This window comes from Xiphias gladius, chromosome 20, assembly GCF_016859285.1.
Source record: "Xiphias gladius isolate SHS-SW01 ecotype Sanya breed wild chromosome 20, ASM1685928v1, whole genome shotgun sequence".
Classification (NCBI taxonomy): domain Eukaryota; kingdom Metazoa; phylum Chordata; class Actinopteri; order Istiophoriformes; family Xiphiidae; genus Xiphias; species Xiphias gladius.
Window position 1 is genome coordinate 22749612 of NC_053419.1, and position 19787 is coordinate 22769398.

The following is a 19787-nucleotide window of genomic DNA, read 5'->3' on the forward strand; positions in this document are numbered from 1 at the left end:
AATGATGCTGTCTCTTACTTGGTCGTGCAAGGAACCCTAGATCACCGCCGTAGGTGGTGGAGATAGTTATGCTAATGTTAACAGCTTAAGTTAGAGCAGATGACCGTAGCGTTTAATCCATTTCACTTCTCCTCTGTGTTTTTGGTTTTTGGAAAAGTGTTAAGAAAACGCCCTGCAACCCCTCCAGAGTGTCTCTCCCTCTACAGTCCCATGTACATGACAGGCCTACCGTCATTAGTTACAGTTGCTACGCAATGATTGGACAACCACTGTTTGGGGAATGGTTTAACGAACAGCAGGCTCGGCTTCCCTGTCGGATGAATCCCTTAAGCGTGGTCCCGGGGTGGGTCTTCTCTCAGATGGTTGGGCTCATATGCAACAGAGGCATCGTTGGTTGGAGCGGGATTCGGGCCGAAAACAGCTGACGGCTGCGAGGTGAAAGGTAGGAATACAGAGTTCGTAAAGTAGTCTGCCATAAATGTGCACTTGAACATATGCAATTGTGTGACGTCACTTTGCGTTGCGTAATGCTCGATCAGACGTAGTTAACATTACATGCTATCAAACCACGGCCGTCGAAGAGGAGGGGGGGGCATGATATCGTTTATATATGGGGAATACGGCGCTTATTTTCAGACAGTCTCTCCTGGAAGTCACTCGTAGCTTTGCAGTTGGCTGTTTGCATAAAAATAGACAGAAATAATAGTGTCAAGAATGGAAAAGAAAAAGAGAACTTGAGAAAGAAGTTCAAACCCCGGTTCCATCCGAACCTTCAAACAGCTGGGCCATCACGGCGTGGAGGGGGTGTGAGTGTCGGATCGTCAGTTTCGGAAAGTTACTGAAACGGTCGGGCACAGACCCATCTAATGAAGTGACGTCAGAAAGGTGTGTGTGTGTTTGTGTGTGTGTGGGGGGGGTTGTTTCTCAAGGCATTCAACCGTCCAGCAAGCAGGTCTGAAGAAATCCCTCCTGAGGTGGCACCTTGCGGTACGGCTGAGCATTATGTGTTCACAGCAGTCCTTCCAAATCACTGAGCTCCTTACACTTCGATGTAGACTGTGACCAACCATCTGGCAGAGGAAAGTCACGTCGGCTTGATCTCATTCTTTCAGGCGTGACTGTCATGTCAAAGCTCTTCGCTCAGCTCTCTTGTCACCCCGGTGGTCTGAGAAAAAGGCCCGCGTCCCTTCAGCTGAGCCTCTAATTAACTTTTAATCTCATAATCCTTTTCATTGTCACCCACAAAAAAAGATCCCCACGATACTTGAACTGAGTCGATGGAAAATAAAGCGACTAAAGTCACCACATCGGGCTCCCTCAGCCCTCAGTGATGAGACTTACCCATGGACGGACCAGCCCTATTGTAAATACATCAGCGCTGCTAAGTACTTTTGACACACAAGCGCCGCACATGAGACGCACCGAGGGGTCACGGGGTGAAAACAGGGCTAATATTGATGGGCTGTCATGTGCAAGCAGTTTCTGTCCTCTTCAGCGGATGACATTGGGAATCAGATAGGAGTGTCGTGTCCTGCCGCAGAGCTCCAGTGCACATTGATCTACTGTAAGGGAGCGACTGCTCTGGTCGATAATCAATTCATACTGCTGTATGTGTGTGTGTGTGTGTGTGTGTGTGTGTGTGTGTGTGTGTGTGTGAGTGTGTGTGTGTGTGTGAGTGTGTGTGTGTGAGTTTGTGTGTGTGTGCGTGCACGTGACTGTGATGGAGAGAGAGGAAGGGAAACAATTGACCCTGACTCTAATTCATGGCTAATCTGATCTATTATACATTAATTATAGTGAATATAAGTGTTGACATTTAACTGTCAGTTTTTTGTAGCTGAGAAAGTCATATTTTCATATTTGTAAAATTTCCTCATTTCCAGTGATGGAATGTAACAAAGTACATTTACTCAAGTACAGCGTTGAGGTACTTGTACCTTACATAAGTATTTTGATTTTGTGCTGCTCTACACTTCTACTCCATTACATCTCAGTGGTGGAATAAGTACTGACATATTTTACTTTTATGTAAAAGTAGCAATACCCCACTACAAAAATGCTAAATAATAATAAAAAAAAAAAAAACCCAAGAGTGCACAGGTATTATCAACCAGCTACAACATTTAAGTACTGCGTGCACATGCATGCATCAGTAATATTGATCCAATTAATATAAAAACATTACATTCACGGTGGCCATTCCTCACGTTGATTAACTTACTTTTGACACGTTAAAAGATTCGTTTCACATTTTGGGAAATATCCTCATTCCCTCTCTCGCTGAGATACTTAATAATAATTTGAAATCACTTGTAATCGGGTATTTTTTTATAGAGTGGTATTGATTTTCACATTCTACCAATTTGCCATGTTCACATGGTCCAGGCTGTAACTGCAGTGATTTGATTCATAATGACAACGTGTCTCTGTGTGTGTGTATGTGCGTGTGTGTGCCCTATATCCCAGTGGGGACTCGAATGCACACTAACCCATGGGGGTTAGGACTTGGTTTTAAGGGTCAGGTTACAAGTCGGTTTAGGTTAGCGTTAGGGTCGGGGTTGGGCATCTATATGTGATGGTTAGGTTCGGGAAAGGGGCTAGGGAATGCATTATGTCAATGATTGTCCCCACAGGGATAGTGGAACAAGTCTGTGTGTGTGTGTGTGTGTGTAAGTGTGTGTGTGTGTGTGTGTGTGTGTAATCCGTTGAGTGTGGTGACTCATGGGCTGAAAGTGTCTGCCATTTCAGAGCATTTCCGTTCATACTGACCCCCACCATTCTCTCTCAATGTGAACGCTTCAAGGCACACACACACACACACACACACACTCTCCGACATCAATCTGTCAGGTTGCCGCACCGTCCGCAGTGACAGAAACCCCTGACATTTACATGCGACGGCGGAGAGGACATTTTCCGGGGACATTAGGACATTACTCAGCAGCCACCGCCGGATCTCATGTGATGCTCAAAGCGCGGACACAGTCATACAACACCTAGCACCTTCGCTGCTGATTATTCAGACACTGCAGGCAAGTTCAGGGCGAAGTGATGATGTTACACAGGTCAGGTAACTGGGGTTGGCCGCCTTGAAACCCCTTAACCAGAGATTTTATGGCGTCCTTTAATTGACAATAAAATGTGTTTACTATGGCGAGAAAACGAGATACGGTTTAAAATGGGCACTATTTTCTCCCCATACTTTCTCCACACGCAGGATCGGTCACCCAGGGAGAGGTCGCCTGTTTCCGCAGCCTGGTTGGACCAGAGGTGAGAGGCTGAGGTCATGCTTTCCTCTTAACAGTGTTCCTGTCAAAAGATAATGAGTGCGCTTCTCGGCAGTGAAAATGTCTTCAGGCATGCACACTGCAGACCGGACTTCAGTGACACATTACAGCCGGCAGTTCACTCTCCATAGTCAGCAGTCGGCCTCAATTAGCGCCCCTATTGTGAAGCACAAGCAGCCGCACAAGTACATGGCGCCTGTGCACTTGGTCGCGACCGGCAGATGTTTGGGAATAACAGCCAGAGGCCCTGCTACAGCTCTAGGTGTGGCAGAGCTGAAATTAGTCGTGGTTAATCACATTAGCTCAGACCTTTCAAAACGGAAAGCCTCCTCGACCGTGGCACACTGACAGGTGAGTGGGGAATGAAATCTCTGCAGCCATGTCTCCCAGGCAGTCTTATATTCGGAGTACGACTCAGTCGCTGATTTTTATTTAGTTCCCACATTTAACGTTTCCATTTCATTATTTATTTTTCAAACCACTTCCAGATGTAATCTGTAACGGAATAATACACATCCCATGTTTGAAAAGGAGCCGCATCGAGTTACCTCGGTAACCTTTCACTGAAAACAACATTAAGCGTCCACAGCCATGCTAGCAGCTTTGTGAGGCGGTGCTCTGGCACAGCTGCTGGGATGCTCACAGTGATGATGCTCACCTGCTGATGTTTAGCTGCAACTGGCAGCTATTTTCACCATCGAATAATCTGAGGATTATTTTCCTAATTAATCAATGAATCGTTTAGTTTGTAAAATGTCAGACAATAGTAAAAGATTCCAGTTCTAACTTCCCAGAGTCCATGGTGACATCTTCAGATGTCTTGTTTTGTTCGACCAACAGTCCAAAACCCAAAGATATTCAGTTTACTGACATATATGACAAAGAAAATGATCAAAACCTCACATTTGAGTGGCTGGAACTTCCAATATTTGGCATTTTGGCTTAAAAAAGTACTTAAGCGTTTAAAGTTGTCATTGCATTTTTTGTCCAAGGAATAATCGTTGCAGCTCTAGGGAGGCGTAATCGCCATCTTCAGTTTAGCATGCTAACATTTGCCGATTAGCTTGAAACGCAAAGCTGAGGCTGATTGGAATGTCATTAGTTCCGTGGGTGTTTTGGCATAAACCAAAGTGCCGGGCAAATTAACATTTGGACCTGATGATGGCACCAGAGAGAAAGTTAAGGGAAGTTTCAATGATTGCAGTTCGTCCTGCGAGCGACGTGAATGTCTGTACAAAATTTTTATGACGATCCATCCAATAGTTGTGGCGACTTCACGCAAGAACTCACGACTGTCAGTCCCACGGAGGCGCTGGAGGAAAAGTCAGGGGATCAACAATATGTGCCTTTTTTTTTTCTCCCCATCAAATAGTTGTAGAGATGTTTCAGACTGGACCAAAGTGGTGAAGAACAGACCGACTGACATTGTCATCCGGGTTTTAGCCGGGCTGCTAAAACCCATTGAATTAAACAAAGACGCTCGAGACGACATTTGAGACAAGTCACATGTGCATAACACAGAGGATTACAAAGAGGTCATTCCCTTCACTAATAAAGACGAAACACAGTTAGTCGTGGCAGTTTTTGAGCTGTGGTCGAGCTGCGCATGTCCCTGCCTCACTCCTTCATGTGTGTGGACGCTCTGCAGGACACAGGTAGATTTAATCCTTATGAACATACCAAGGCAGCACAGCAGCTTTTCAAGTTCGTTCTGCAGCCTTGAGGGCCGTGGTTCACGATTATGCACGCAACAAATATAGCTACCTTGATCTAATCTCGCATATCTTAAATCTCTTTAAAAGTAGGTACTGAGGCTTCCTTACAGTGTTTCATGGCTGCAGCTTGGTGCACACAGCGGAATTATAAACAGGGAAATAATGTGATGGTTCAGAATCTTTGATGAATTGTTTGAAAAATATATATTGACAAAACGAGAGAGAAGATTTTTTGTTTTGTAAAAAAAAAACTTCCAAATTTCCGTAGAACACACCTGAAAGAGGTGTAATGTTTGGTATATTCAGTGTTATACTTTGTTAGTGCACCTTCACCAAATAAAGCTGGTGATAGAATAGATGTATCCTGTGTCCTCTGGTGAAACCACAGGCTCAGTTTCTGACACCAAAATCTTCGAAACGTTTGCGTCAACAGTCCCTGCCCATTTTACAAGGAATATCATGGGAAGCCACAAAGTTACAAAAAATAGACACGTGTGAGGGGAAAAAACAAAACAAAAGATGTTCTGTAAAATTGTACAGTCTCTGGCATCAATAACAATTACAAGTTGTTCGGATTTAGAGACACAGATGATCAACATGTACAGTGAAAAGTGAAATTGTGCCAACAAATCAAATTCTTTCTTCGGCAGAAGTGAGAGAGTCCTGATAACGCTGAGTCTTTAGCTTTGACTCTTCTGCGAAGCAAGAAAAAGCCACGTCAACTTGTGTTGCAGGGAAACCACTCAGGCCCTCGGGCTGGTAGTTTGAGACTGAGGAACAAAATGCTTGGCATTTGCGTACAGATGATCACTTGGTCACAGCTCAGACATGCATTATCAACTTAATTCATCATGTAACCTATTTGTTAGCTACTGTGTGTGACAACGTCTTCGGTTGCTCAGTGCCGCTTCAAGTCCAAAATGTTTCCCAGCTTTGCGACTGTCCTTAGGTCTTTGTGTCTAGCTCTCCTTAGTTATGCACTTTTTGAAGGTTCCGGCCTTTTGCCGGAGCTGCATTTTCGCTTTGCATGCCACTTACACTCTGTGTGTTTGTGTGTGTGTGTGTGTGTGTGTGTGTGTGTGTGTCGGCGTGCTGTGGGTTCAGGATCGGGTGGACGATGAACAGGTCTGGCGGGCCCCCGGGGGAGGAGCTCACAGATGAGGAGAAGGAGATCATCAACGGCGTACTGGCTCGTGCGGCCATGATGGAGGCCATGGAACAAGAGAGGATTGAGTGAGAGAGAAAACTGCCGTCTCTGTTGCACAGATTCACATCAGTCAGCCACAGATGCAGATTCTCTCTGAGTTAATTTACTTTTGGTGTAAAAACCTGCGCCGAGTTCGTGTCCGTGCTAACCTCTATCCGCATGCGTTCTCAGGCGTCTCTCCAGTCGCCTGGATGACATCAAGAAGACAGCGTGCGGTGATGGACAGTCACGCTGTCTCCTGTGTGGGGCGTCATTTGGACCACATGGGGTCACAGCTGTCCTCTGCGTGCAGTGCAAAAAGGTAGGTGCATATCTGGGTTATTTTCTGCTTGAACAAAGAAAGAAAACAGACTCTACAGAAGCAGAGAACATGTTCCCAGAGGATCTAGGGACCTCTCTGCATGGGCTGGACTTCTGTTTACTATATTTTCCATAGCGCTGTGTAGAGCCGAAGAGGTTTCCTATGGCGATAAGCAGCCAGTGGGCCATATGCTAACTTGTTCTGACACGCACTGTGTCTTTCTTGGTCTTATGCATCGCATTGTTTCTTGCTGCTAAGTAGAGGTTAATGCTATCTGAACTGTAAAAATACATGAGCTCTGTGCACCTGCCATCGAGGACTAAATCCGTGCAGGATTGTGCCTCCATACGTGTGTGTCTTCTGTATGCGTTTGCCTCTCTGCAGCACATGTGTAGCAAATGTGGGATCTGCAGCAACAGCAGGACGTGTCCTATCTGGCTGTGCAGAATCTGCGATGAACACCAAGAGGTGAGGGGAAGGAAATATCAACGACCTAAAATCATGAGGCCAATTTATGCCATTATGTCATTCTTCTGCCACCAGATTCAGAGCTTTCCTCATGGCACATTTCCACATTTTCTAGCTTTTAGACTCGCTTTTTAGCACAGCATTGCATTTCACCGTCCACTGGCCTGGAAAATTACCCTCCAATGATAACCCCTCAGTATCCGAAACGATTAACAGGTAATGATTTGTTTCAGAGCTTATTTCAATTTAAAAAAAAAAAAAAAAAGCATTTCGATCAATGTAAAACATGAATAAAAAGGTCTGCTTTCTGCTTTTCTCACTGATGCAGTTACACAACGCTGTTTTGATGATGGCGCTGTGTTTGCTGAGGTCTCTGCCTCGGGAAGCCCAGACTCTTTAAAAAAATGGTCTCCCCTGTCAGTCACACACATAAGAACTGCTCTGTAATGCTGCGAACACAAAGTGTTCATGTGTCTGTTCCGTAACATGAAGGAATGAAGGAATAAACTGTCATTTGCCCGTGAAATTAAACAATGAGTCAATCATAGAATCATCAGTCTATCGTTTAAGTTAACACATGAACAATCACGCAAATTGACGTATGAACACAAAGAAACAGAACATCTTCATCTTCATCCCTCCATTTACAAAGTAGAAACTTCGACTCCAAGTCAACACACTTTGCCAATAGGTAAATATGGATGAAGGCAATAGCTCATTTCACTTCATTTCATGAGGTGATTTTGAAAATTTTCGTTTTGTTGGTTATTTGTTAAACCTGCAATAAGAAAAACAATAATGCAGTTTTGGTTTTTTTGGCCCTTGGAGGCGCGGAAACAAGTTGTGGACACAACACTGACATATCATCATCTTTTAAGTGGATATGTTGAATTTGGTAGCAAACAGTTGCTTATTTACACATCCAGCCATTACATGGTCCTTCATCTAGAGTGGTGTTTATGTCCACCTGATGAATTTAAGTCAAATATTTTCTCTTTTAGCTCTGGTTTTGGTCTCCACCAACAACCGAGGGAAATATCTGGCTCTTCAGCTGCTAAATGCTCCACTGTGTTCACCAGCTGGTCTCTAACTGTGTCTGTCTGCTGTTTCCTGCTGAGCAGGTAGTGGACAGTGGTTTTATAAAGCATTTCCTCAGAAAACAGCCAAAAACGAAGTTATGAGAGTGGAGAGAGGGAACCAAACAATGAGCTGAAACTCACTGTAAAGCTCTGTAAAGCAGAGGGGAGCTGCAGATTCAGCTGATAATTCTCTGTCATCACTACAAGTGACACCTTTTACGTTGTCATGCCGTTTTCACATTGTCATTCGATACATTGTTATAAAAATACCAATTTTAGCAATTATATTTTTCTTTTAACAATGGATAAAATATCACTGTGAAATATGAAGGGGGTCTTCTGTATAAAGAAACCCACAGATTTCTTTTTATCCAAATTCTGCAGTTATACTCAGCTCTACAGACCATTTTAGTCTCTTTCAGCTCATTGTTTTGGTTCACTCTCACAGCTGTCATTAGCATCGTTTCAAGCAGCAGGCAGCTGTTCTCGGTGAAAGCGCTGTGACTAGCTGGAGAACATTTACAAATATTTAGCAGCTAAAGAACCAGATTTTTTTATTTATTTATTTTTTATCATGAGTTGGTTGGGACCAAAAACAGAGCTGAAAGAGAGAGAATATTGGACTTTGATTGACAAGGTGGACACAAACACTACTCCAAATGAATGATAATGTTGTGTCCAGTCTGCTGGATGTGTAAATAGGCAACTGTTTGCTAACAAGTTTACCACATCAACTTTATAAGATAATAATATGCCAGTGTTGTGTTTACAGCTGGTTGTGCTGTCCCCTAAGTGGCCATAAAGCAATGAATGCAGCTTTATTGCTTAGAGAAACATCTGGTAATAAGTTTGGTTGACAGACAAGTGCCTGTTACACTCACCTTTGGTGATTGTTGCTTGTGTTTTCAACCTCAGTTCCAACCAAATTTCTCACTTTTGGCTAAAATTCTGATTTTTCAGATTCTGCCATTTTGGTGGAAATATGTAAAACGACACTCAAGCTTCAAAAAAATCCCTTCAGAAACCTTTGGACGATGTTATGGCACTACATCACTACGTCTATATTTTTCTATTGTCTAAGGGTCAGGTGTTTAGGACCATACTCATGTACCTATATATTCGCAGAACTGTGATTACAATGTGTAATATGGCATATAAAGCGAGTAGTTTCCATTCTAAGCATTCAGCAACGTATTGTGTTTCTTTTTTTTTTTTTCTCACTATGCGTTCCTGCAGATACACAAGCGTTCAGGAGCTTGGTTCTTCAAGGGAAGAGAACAGCAGGGTCTGCCTGCCCCCCTCCCTCTGTCCAGACCACCACAGTCCAGCACTGAGAACAGCCCTGCTCCAGTGGGCCACGATGGACCACAGGAACCTACAACACATCATCCGAGACATGGTAGACCATACACAGAGATTCAGTTTCAAACTCCTGTATGGATTTATTTATAAACCAAGATAATGATAGCTTGTACAGTAGTAAAAATAAAATTCTCTATAATCTACTTTAAATATTCTCATATACAAAATAATCCTGTGCTTAAGTATATTCGAAGAAAATTTTCGAGCTAAATTTAAGTGCCAGAAAAATATATTAAATTGTATTATTCCTGTAGTAGTACTTCAGTTTATTTGAAATAAGTACACTAATAAGCAGTGCTGCATCAATATTAAGTTAGTGTATTATTCCTAAGTACACTACAAAACAAAACATGATAGTGTACAATAAGTAAGTATTTAAAATATGCTTTTAGGATTTTCATATACTATTATGAAGTAAACTTAAAGGATTCACTTTAATTACACATTTAGAAATATCTTTTCAATACTATATTAAAGTATTAATATTTAAGTACACTTGAAATAGTAATAGTCAGTACTACATGAACTGTAGTCTATTCTGCCTATATACATTAAAGAACAATATATAAAAAGGGGGTATCATTAGTGCATTAATGAATACTACCAATAAAATGGGCTGATGTAAGAATTTAAATTTGATTGCACTTTTAAAAATATGTCTTTGGTGTTATATTACAGTATTGGTATTTGAATGCACTCAAAATCAGTATACTGATAGTTAATACTAATCTAATAATAAGTCTTGACAAATGGCAAATTATGGTCTTCACGTTTCATTACAACACAATCGTCGAGACGCACTCGCCACAGGACATGACTGTCTGATGTCATTACAGCACCAAATGAAAAGTGCCATGGTGTGTTAGCTCCTAAAGCCAAGTTGGCTGCTGTTACCCTGGTGTCGCTTGTGACCTATATTTAGAAATTTTAAAACCATGTGCAAACGCTGCTTTTCTATGAGAAACAGTGCCGACGTTACTCCTGTTATTCAGCGATACGGACAAAATGATCCACGTTTTGTTCTCTTCCCGCTTTCATTCCTGCAACTATTGCTCGCGTCACATTTGCACATAAAGCCAAATTCAACCTGACGCTACTGAAAAACATGCTTATACTGGCTGCCGGTTTGATTTTGGAATCGATTTTAAAATGATCCTATTTATCTCCTAGACTTGACGTGAGCTGGCACGATTTTACTTTATATTAAAAAAAAATATATGAAAATATCAACCCAGCCGTATCGAGCATGGTTCAATTGTTGGGAGAGAAAAGGAACCCAACCACCGTGTGAGGAATTTAAATAAAAAGTATACATGGAAGTGAATATATTAGTTATATATTTTCAGGGACACAACAACTAAAGTACCTGTGAGGCAGCCGTCAGCTTTAAGGAGACTTGTCCTCACAAATGATACGCATCTCTGTCCAGCCTTCACACACTGGATTGCTCAGTGAGAGAAACGGAGCTGGGCCTTATGAGTGTGGGTCTCCTGTGAAGAACACTGGGGGTCGGGGAAATGGAAAGTCGAGGATGAACAGTGGGTTATCGAACGCGGCAGTGGGCTGTAGGGCGGCTGCGGCAGCTTAAAGAAGGAAATGTGCAACAGGGCGACGAAAGCAACCACCTGAAACTGAAGACTGAAATATAGAAGTATAGTGGTGGAGGTGATCTTCTTACTTTGTCTCCTCACAGAGCCGCGGCAGCAGCAGTCCTGTGGATCAGAACAATGGGAGCAGACAGCAAGAACAACAGCTGACAGCTACAATGAGAGTCAGTCCCGTCCAGCAGCTGTAACGAAGACGGAGGGACCCGCGTTAGCCTCCAAACCACCTCAGGCAAACGCACAGCAGGCCGCCCCCGCCTCAGGTAAAGCAGCAGTGCTCCCTCTAAGAATAAGCGCAGTGCTCCAGGGCCGCTTTCAGAACACTTAACATCAACATCATTATATAAAAGGTCGCTGATCTTGCGTCCTATTGTCTCCGGCTCCTGCTGCAGACGCGGAGAGCAAACACTCAGGGAGGCGAGAGACAGTGTCCCCTCCAGCCGTGGAGCAGAAAAGACAACCTGTTGTCTCCAGTTCCATTTCGTCTCACCTTCCTACAACCACATCTATTCCGCCTGTTAACCCCCCTGCCAACAATCCGGCTCCCCCAAGACCAACACCAGATCGAACGGAGGATGAGGACAATGACTACGACTCGGACGATGCCAGTAAGATTGATTATTTTCCTAAACCACCCCTCATTTATAAAACATGAGTGTGTCCCAGATGTTTACTTTTTTTACTCGTTTTTATCACTTTAAATAATATCAATTCCTCCTTGTGTGCCTACAGCTGTTACAGATGTTCCCAGGGGAGCGATGAAGAGAAACAAATCAATGTTTATCTGTTTTAGAGGGAAATTGGTTTCTCTAACAGGAGCCGTTTAAAAATTCAGATTCTACGACTCTTTCAGAGTCTGATGTGTCCCCTGTGTTTTTTTTTGTGGCAGCTACTCTGGGCTCACTGGAGTTCAGTCTTCTTTACGAGCAGGAGAGCCACGCCCTACACTGTTGTATCATTAAAGCTAAGGTAAACACATGCACAAACACACACACACACACACACACACACACACAAACAAGACGAAAAGAGACGAGATGGGACGAGACAAGATGAGATGAAACCAAGCAAAACGAGACAAGTGAAGCCAAAATAAGACAAGATGAGACAAGATGGGACGAGATTAGACGTGACAAGAAAAGATGCAATAAGAGAAGATGAGACAACAGGTGACAAGACAACCCAAGATGAGACAATATGGGATAAGACAAGACGAAATGAGACAACACGGGACTAGACAAGACAGAATGAGACAAAACAAGATGACACAACATGGGACAAGACATGAGAAGATGCAACATGAAAAGACGGGACAAAACAAGACAAGAAAAGGAAAGACGAGACAAGATGGGACAAGACACGATGGAATAAGACAAGTCATAACAAGAGAAGATGGGAAGAAGCAAGATGAGACAACACAGGACAAGAAATGACAAAATCCGACAACACAGGACAAGACATGACAAAATCTGACAACAAGGGACAAGACATGACAAGATGAGACAACACGGGATAAGACATGACAAAATCCGACAACACGGGACAAGACATGACAAAATCCGACAACACGGGACAAGACATGACAAGATGAGACAACACGGGACAAGACATGACAAGATGAGACTAGACAGGACAAGACATGACAAAATCAGACAACACGGGACAAGACAAGAGAAGATGAGAGCAGAGAACAGACAAGACAAGGCTTATCCAATAACTGTAAATTAGATTTGTAGAAACCTTTGTAATCACTGACTGTAACACTACGTGTGTATCCCTGCTGAATCTAAGCATCATTTTTCTTGTTCGTCTCAGGGTTTAAAGCCAATGGACTCAAACGGACTCGCTGACCCGTACGTTAAGCTGCACCTGTTACCTGGAGCCAGTAAGGTAAAACCTCTTTCATTACAGCGTCAACGCACTGATTTGCACAGCTCCGATTCAGTTTTTTGTCACCATTTTAAAGCTGCGTTAATTGTTTTTTTCTGGCCACTTGGCTGGTAAAACCCCACAACAAGCTAAACGTCACTCACATTTCACATTTAATCACGTTAGAACCAATATGCTCGCTCCTTTTAAGAGCTTGCTCGCTGAAAACAGCTGCTGGAAATGAGGTTAATGAGAGTGGTGAGACTGAACCGAAACAATAAAGTCGCAGGCTGTAAAACCGAGACAGTGATTTAAAATGGACCAACAGTCTCTGTAGAGCCATGAGTTGCATTTAGCCACCAGCTGATGCACGGTAAAGAAATGTTGTGTTCGGTGGTTTTATAACAACACACAGCTTGTGAAGACGGTGTTGGGGTGTGTTTATTCAATTTGGGATGCTCTCAAATTACATAGAGTAGCCGTAATCCACCAGCTAATGCTCACGGCGTCAAACATATGAGCACACACTGTTGGCACTCGATTTGTGACGTGAAGAATTGTCATTACTGTGTTATTCTCCTGAGTGAACCTCTTACTCACAGTGAAACAGAATCATTTGCTCGCTTGAAGCCAAGCAGTCAGACGTTTTGATGAGCACCGGCTCCACAGTTATTTCCAAACAACATCCATTACGTTTCTCCTCTCAATGCCTTGTGTCTTGTTACTGCCCCTCAGTCTAACAAGCTTCGCACCAAGACACTCAAAAACACTCTGAATCCTGCGTGGAATGAGACACTAACCTACCACGGTATCACCGATGACGAAATGTCACGCAAAACTCTCCGGTGAGATCAACTTTAACCTACTTTACTTCCTTTATTGTACCAGTTAACGTAAAAAGTAAGAGTTTCGTTGAGTGCGCTGTCTTGTCTCCAGGCTTTCAGTGAGTGACGAGGACAAGTTTGGACACAACGAATTCATAGGAGAGACACGAGTTGCCCTGAAGAAACTGACGTTTAACCAGAAGAAGAACTTCAATGTTTGTTTGGAGAGAGTGATCCCGGTAAGCCCGAGGACAATGCTTACATCTCATATTGTCAAAGAATGTGTTATCAAATAGATTATATTTGACTCAAAGGGTCAGTTCACCCAAATCTCTATAAACGATTTTCAATTTAATTTTTGGAACAACATCCTACTCAAGAAACAGCCCCTGGAAAAAAGGTGGTTCTGTAAATGCAGTTTATTAATGCCGTGAGCACCAGATAGGAAATTCCATTTACTTCCATCGTATTGGGGAAGAAGCAGAAATCTCTAAACCTGAACTCATAGAACGAAAACTTGAGCTTTAAAGTTCATTTTTGACCTTTGAAACAGCTAGTCACAAAACAGTCTCGCCTACAGCAATTATCAAATGGAAATGTCAACATCTACAGTTCCATGAAAAATCCATCTGCAGATGAAGATCCTGTGATATGATCGAAAGCTCCAGAGCAGCTTCTAAATGGACATTGAGGTGAGATTGTTTTGTCAGCTGCTGTCTCCAAAGTCAGGAAGGAACATTGAACCTCAACTTTTACGCCAACATGGACGGGAAGACCTTAAAGCACTAATAAAACATGGAAATTTGAAAATCTACAATTCCATGACAGCTGAGAAAACTCGAGCTGCTGATGAAGATCAAGAGATATGATTGTAAGGTCCAGAACTGCTACTAAATGGACTATGGGGGATTGTTTTGCTTTGTCCAAAACCTTAAGCTATCTACACGGCTAATTACAAGTTGAGATAAGTGATGAACTATGTTATTTTGTAATTTGGCTGAACTGATCTGCAATGTTACTGCCTTTAAAGGAATAGTTCATCAGAGTTTGATGAGACGATCGATACCTGTGACATGAAGCTAAAGCCAGGAGGAGTTCGCGTGGATTATCATGAAGACTTGAAACAGGCGCGGCAAGGAAATGGTCCAGCAGAGAGGCTAACCCCCCTGCAAAACCACAACTTGCCATTACGCTTGCGTTTTTGTACAGATTAAACAAACAAGATGTAATGTGTTAGTTATCGGAGCTTTAGAGATGCTGATAAGTGGATTTTGCCTCAGACGAAGCAAGGCCTGCAGTTTCCCCTCGTTTCCAGTCTATTGCTAGGCTAAGCTAACCGCCTGCTGGCTGTAGCTTTATAGTTACCTTACAAATATGAAGCAGGAAAGCAAAGTATGTATTTCCCAAACTGCTGAACTATTCCTTTCATATTCTTTACGTTCTACATTTTACTATATTTACATTGTGTCTCCATTGACTTAACTGTGTTGATTTCTTTCTTATCAAATTTTCCAGTTTTGCTTTTGTGTGTACAGAAACTAATGATAATGGTGCTGGTGGTGATGATGCTTATTACTGGTTTACCTAATGTGCAGGTGAAGAAGGCTGTAGGAGGCCCAGCCCGCGGCATGGCTCTCTATGAGGATGATGTAAGACCCTCACATATAGATCTCATACTTCTGCGTATTGTGTTTCATATGACTTTTTTTGTGCAGTATACAGAGCAAATTTAAAGATGTCAGCTTAGTTTGTGAATATTTAAAAAAAAGTGAAAGTGCTAAAGGAGAACAGATGTTATGTAAGCTAAAGGAGTCCACACAAAGAGTGTCCACATTTACTTTTACAAAATGTTGATATAAATGGAGTTAATCCTACTGCATAATAACATACATGTAGATACTTTTATACTTAAGCTTGTACATTATCCACCATTAATCACAGTGTAATCCCTCCATATATGTGCACATGGCAAAGGAGCATTAGGATCAGTGAAATGATGTACTATTACTTTATGTGCTTGTGCGTGTGTTGTATCTGCAATGTGTGCATGTGCAGATGAATGGAGGTGAAGATTCAGAGGAAAGAGGTCGTATCCTGGTGTCACTGATGTACAACAGTCAGCAGAGTCGTCTTGTAGTGGGTGTGGTTCGCTGTGCTCACCTGGCTGCCATGGACTCCAACGGATACTCTGACCCGTTCGTCAAAGTGTATGTTCTCCGTTCAGTAGCATCCTCCTCGACCTCACTACACAGATCAGCTCTTATGAAGACTGAAATACACTTAGCTTAGCATAAAAACTGGAAACAGTGGGAAACAGCTAGCCTGGCTCCGGCTGGATGTTAAAAAAAGTCCAGGCCACCAGCACCTCTAAAGATCACTAATTAAGCCGTTAAATGTTGTTTGTGTAACCTGTACACTGGCTACTGGCTGTAGCTACTGTATATCAATCAAAAAAGCCCTTTGTTAGGAACGACACACTAGTACCGGGTAGTTCCCCCCTTTGCTTTCAAAACAACCCCAGTTCTTCATGGCATGGACTCCACATGATGTTGTAAACATTCCTTTGAGATTGTGGTCCGTGTTGACATGATTGCACGACATCATTTCTGCAGATTTGTCAGCTGCACATTCATGCTGCCAATCTCCTGTTCTACCACATCCCCAAAGGTGTTCTGTTGAATTCAGAGCTGGTGACTGGGGAGGCCACTGAAGTCCACTGAACTCATTGTCGTGTTCCTGAAACCAGTTTGAGACGAGTTTTGTTTTGTGACGTGGCGCATTATCTTGCTGCAACTAGCCATTAGAAGGTGGTAAACTATGTCCATAAAGGGAAGCACATGGTCAGCACCAACACTCAGATATGCTGTTGCATTTAAACCGTGATTAATTGTTAATAAGGTCCGAAGTGTGCCAAGAAAACATTCCCCACCTTTACACCACCACCACCAGCCTGGACTGTTGACACAAGACAGGTTAGGTCCATGGATTCATCCTGTTGATGCCAAATTCTGACCCTCCATCTGGGTGACTCAGCAGAAATACAGTTTCATCAGACCAGGCTATGTTTTTTTCAGCCTTCAACTGTCCAATTTTGGGCTGTTGCAGGGGGCGGATGGGATCCGCCCCTGGGTTCAACGTATTGTTCATCCTGAGCTGCTGTTCTGCTCGCCACGGTTGTAAAGAGCGATTATCTGAGCTACCGTGACCTTTCTGCCAGTCCGGCCATTCTCCTCGGACCTCTCTCATTAACAAGGCGTTTTCGTCTGGGGAACGGCTACTCACTGGATGTTTTTTATTTTTTCCTCCATTCTGAGTAAAAACTCCAGAGACTGTTGTCCATGAAAATCCCAGGAGATCAACAGTTTCAGAAAAACTCAAACCAGTCTGTCTGGTGCCAACGATCCTGCCAAGGTCAAAGATCACATTTTCACCCCATTCTGATGTTTGATGTGAAGATTAACTGAAACTCCTGACTTGTATTCGCAGGATTTTACGAACTGCACTGCTGCCACATGATTGGCTGATTGGATAATGTAGATGTGGGAGTGGTATTAATCTATTTATCTAACGCTTAGCTCGAAAGCAAATGCAAATGTATTGCTTAAACTGTTGAACTATTCCTTCAAGTATATAGATTTCTGAGGTAGAATTAACTTCTCTCTTTCTCTGTCTTTTGTGTTGTAGATGTCTTAAACCAGATATGGGTAAGAAAGCTAAAAACAAGACACAGATAAAAAAGAAGACCCTCAATCCAGAGTTTAACGAGGTCAGTTCTTTCTAAACTGTTGTTTTATATTTGCACATACTGGACTTTGTCATTTTCTGCTTACCCAGATTCCAGTCATAGCTTTTGTATTAAAGCCATCACTGTGTTTCAGGAGTTCAGCTATGAAATAAAACACGCTGAACTGGCCAAGAAAACCTTGGACATCTCAGTCTGGGACTATGACATGGGCAAATCCAATGATTTCATTGGTAAGTATGGATATTGGCTTGCGATCACATTTCCCCAACCATCCAGTTTGTGATTTTAAGCCATGGCCGCGGCGTGGATTGAGATGGCAATGTCTTTTGGCTAATCGGTCTGCTGGTCAACCGCTTTAGTCCAGACTGAAATATCACAACAACTACTGAAGGGATTGCCATGAAATTTGCTACATACATTCATGGTCCCCAAGGAATCCTAAGGACTTTGGCGACTCCCTGACTTTTCATCTGGCACCATCATCAGGTTTTATTTGTTCCAAATACTTGTGTTATCTGTCTGTGTGGGTTGCTAATAAGAAAATGTCACTAACGTGCTAAATGTAGAACGCTGACATGGTAAACATCGTATCTACAAAACATCGCCTGATTAGCATTGTCACTGTAAGCATGTTAGCATGTCGACAAGCTCCACTGCGCCTAAACACAGCCTCACAGAGCCGCTAGCATGTACTGTATGTCAGCTCCTAGTCGTGTTTACATGTTAATGCTTACTTTTCGCTCTGCCTTCAGGGGGATGTCACTTGGGCATCCAGGCTAAAGGAGAGTGTCTGAAGCACTGGTACGAATGCCTCAAGAACAAAGACAAGAAGATTGAGTGCTGGCATGTTCTGCTAAATGACAACACTGCTCAATTTGAGGATTAAGAGGTCATCTCCTCTGCTATGTATTTTCTTTCTGTCTCTTTCCCCCTGTAGAATATTGTCTTCCTGTGGGCACAGGTAGACGGATATTATTCTCTTGCTTTTAAGTGGGTTGTCCCAAGGTGCAATGTGCGAGCTACATTTCCAACATTTTTCAGGTGACCAACATGGATGTTGACCCAGGGGCTCTTTGTACCAAGGAGTGACCTCTAAACAAAACCAGGAAGCTGTCATTGTGCCATTTTCACTGGTGTCATATCATAAACTGTATCACATAACGAATAAACCTTACCTGACAGGCGGTAATGATTGAATAGAGTGATCACCCTATTTTATGGAGAAGATAAAAACCCTTGTTATCATTTAGGACAGTATGTTGTAATGACATGTGCCTCCCAGCTCAGACCCAACGGAGAGAATTCCCAGCTTTCTGTCTCTGACCTTTTTTCCCCATATTGCTCTGTGCACCTGTCATATGAGATCATGTACTGCGCTATCAGCTGATCTGCGTGACCACGTTGTTCAAGTGCTTGCATCAACAAAACCTGCATTTCACTTGTATTATTGTGCACAATTGCCGTGCATCATGCAAATGTTAATTATACGGGACGCATCCAGATGTTTGGTCGCTAAAATGACGTGAACAAGCTCTCTGTTTTGTTGTTGATGTAACATGCATATGCGTCTTGACACAGATAAAAATGTTGGTCTCATTATCAGTGCTATCGCTATAGTTCCTCTTCTTCTCCTGTGCCTGTGTGAGCTTTCTGTCTTTCTGCTGGAGAAATCAAAAAGCCCAGGATACTTATGCGCGACATCTTATTATGAAGAACAAATTCAATTACGCAACGCAAGAGCTGTTCCAGAAAACTCATTAAATATTCCTCCACGGATGAATTTGATGGATATATTCTAACGCAAGGTTAGCTGGTCTGCACTCATGTTTTCAGCGACATATCCAACATTTTTCTCTCTGTATTCATATAAATGCATGTCTGAACTCATATTGTTGCATACACGTGGCTAATAAATAAAGATATCACAGCTCTTCCTGTGCTTTTTTTACATGTGTTGTGACATGGCAGAAAACTTTGTCTGAATCAGGTGAGGTTTGAACCAATCAGCTCAGACCGACACGCAGCTGAGAATTTTGTGAACTTTGACTTCTCCTGATAATACTTCTCTCCAAGTGGGTAAAAGTTTATGGACTTGTTACACTCCGAAAAGTCTGACCTTGAATTTAAGCTTAGACAAAATCTAGCTTTCACATCCCAGCTGAAGATAAATCGAAAGACAGGCAGGTCAGACAGGAACCCAAACATTTACATTTACATTTGACAAAAAAAAATAAAAATAAAACACTAATCAATACAGCTGATCTGACCAAACCCCAAGACCTCACGAGGGCAGAAGAGAAAGCAAAATAGGCAGCTTGTAAATGTG

General features: G+C 42.6%; 1 protein-coding gene across 1 annotated transcript; it reads left to right on the forward strand.

Annotated features, from left to right (window-relative positions):
- Positions 1–6119: 6119 nt before the first annotated feature.
- Positions 6120–19371, forward strand: rph3aa (rabphilin 3A homolog (mouse), a). The gene is made up of 15 exons (XM_040158426.1): positions 6120–6235; positions 6381–6510; positions 6895–6978; positions 9294–9456; positions 11113–11286; positions 11452–11631; positions 11913–11992; positions 12839–12913; positions 13628–13737; positions 13829–13955; positions 15312–15365; positions 15772–15923; positions 17401–17482; positions 17595–17691; positions 18214–19371. The coding sequence occupies exons 1-15, from the start codon at positions 6120–6122 to the stop codon at positions 18345–18347; spliced, it is 1758 nt and encodes a 585-aa protein (XP_040014360.1). The 3' UTR covers positions 18348–19371.
- The last annotated feature ends 416 nt before the right edge of the window (positions 19372–19787 follow it).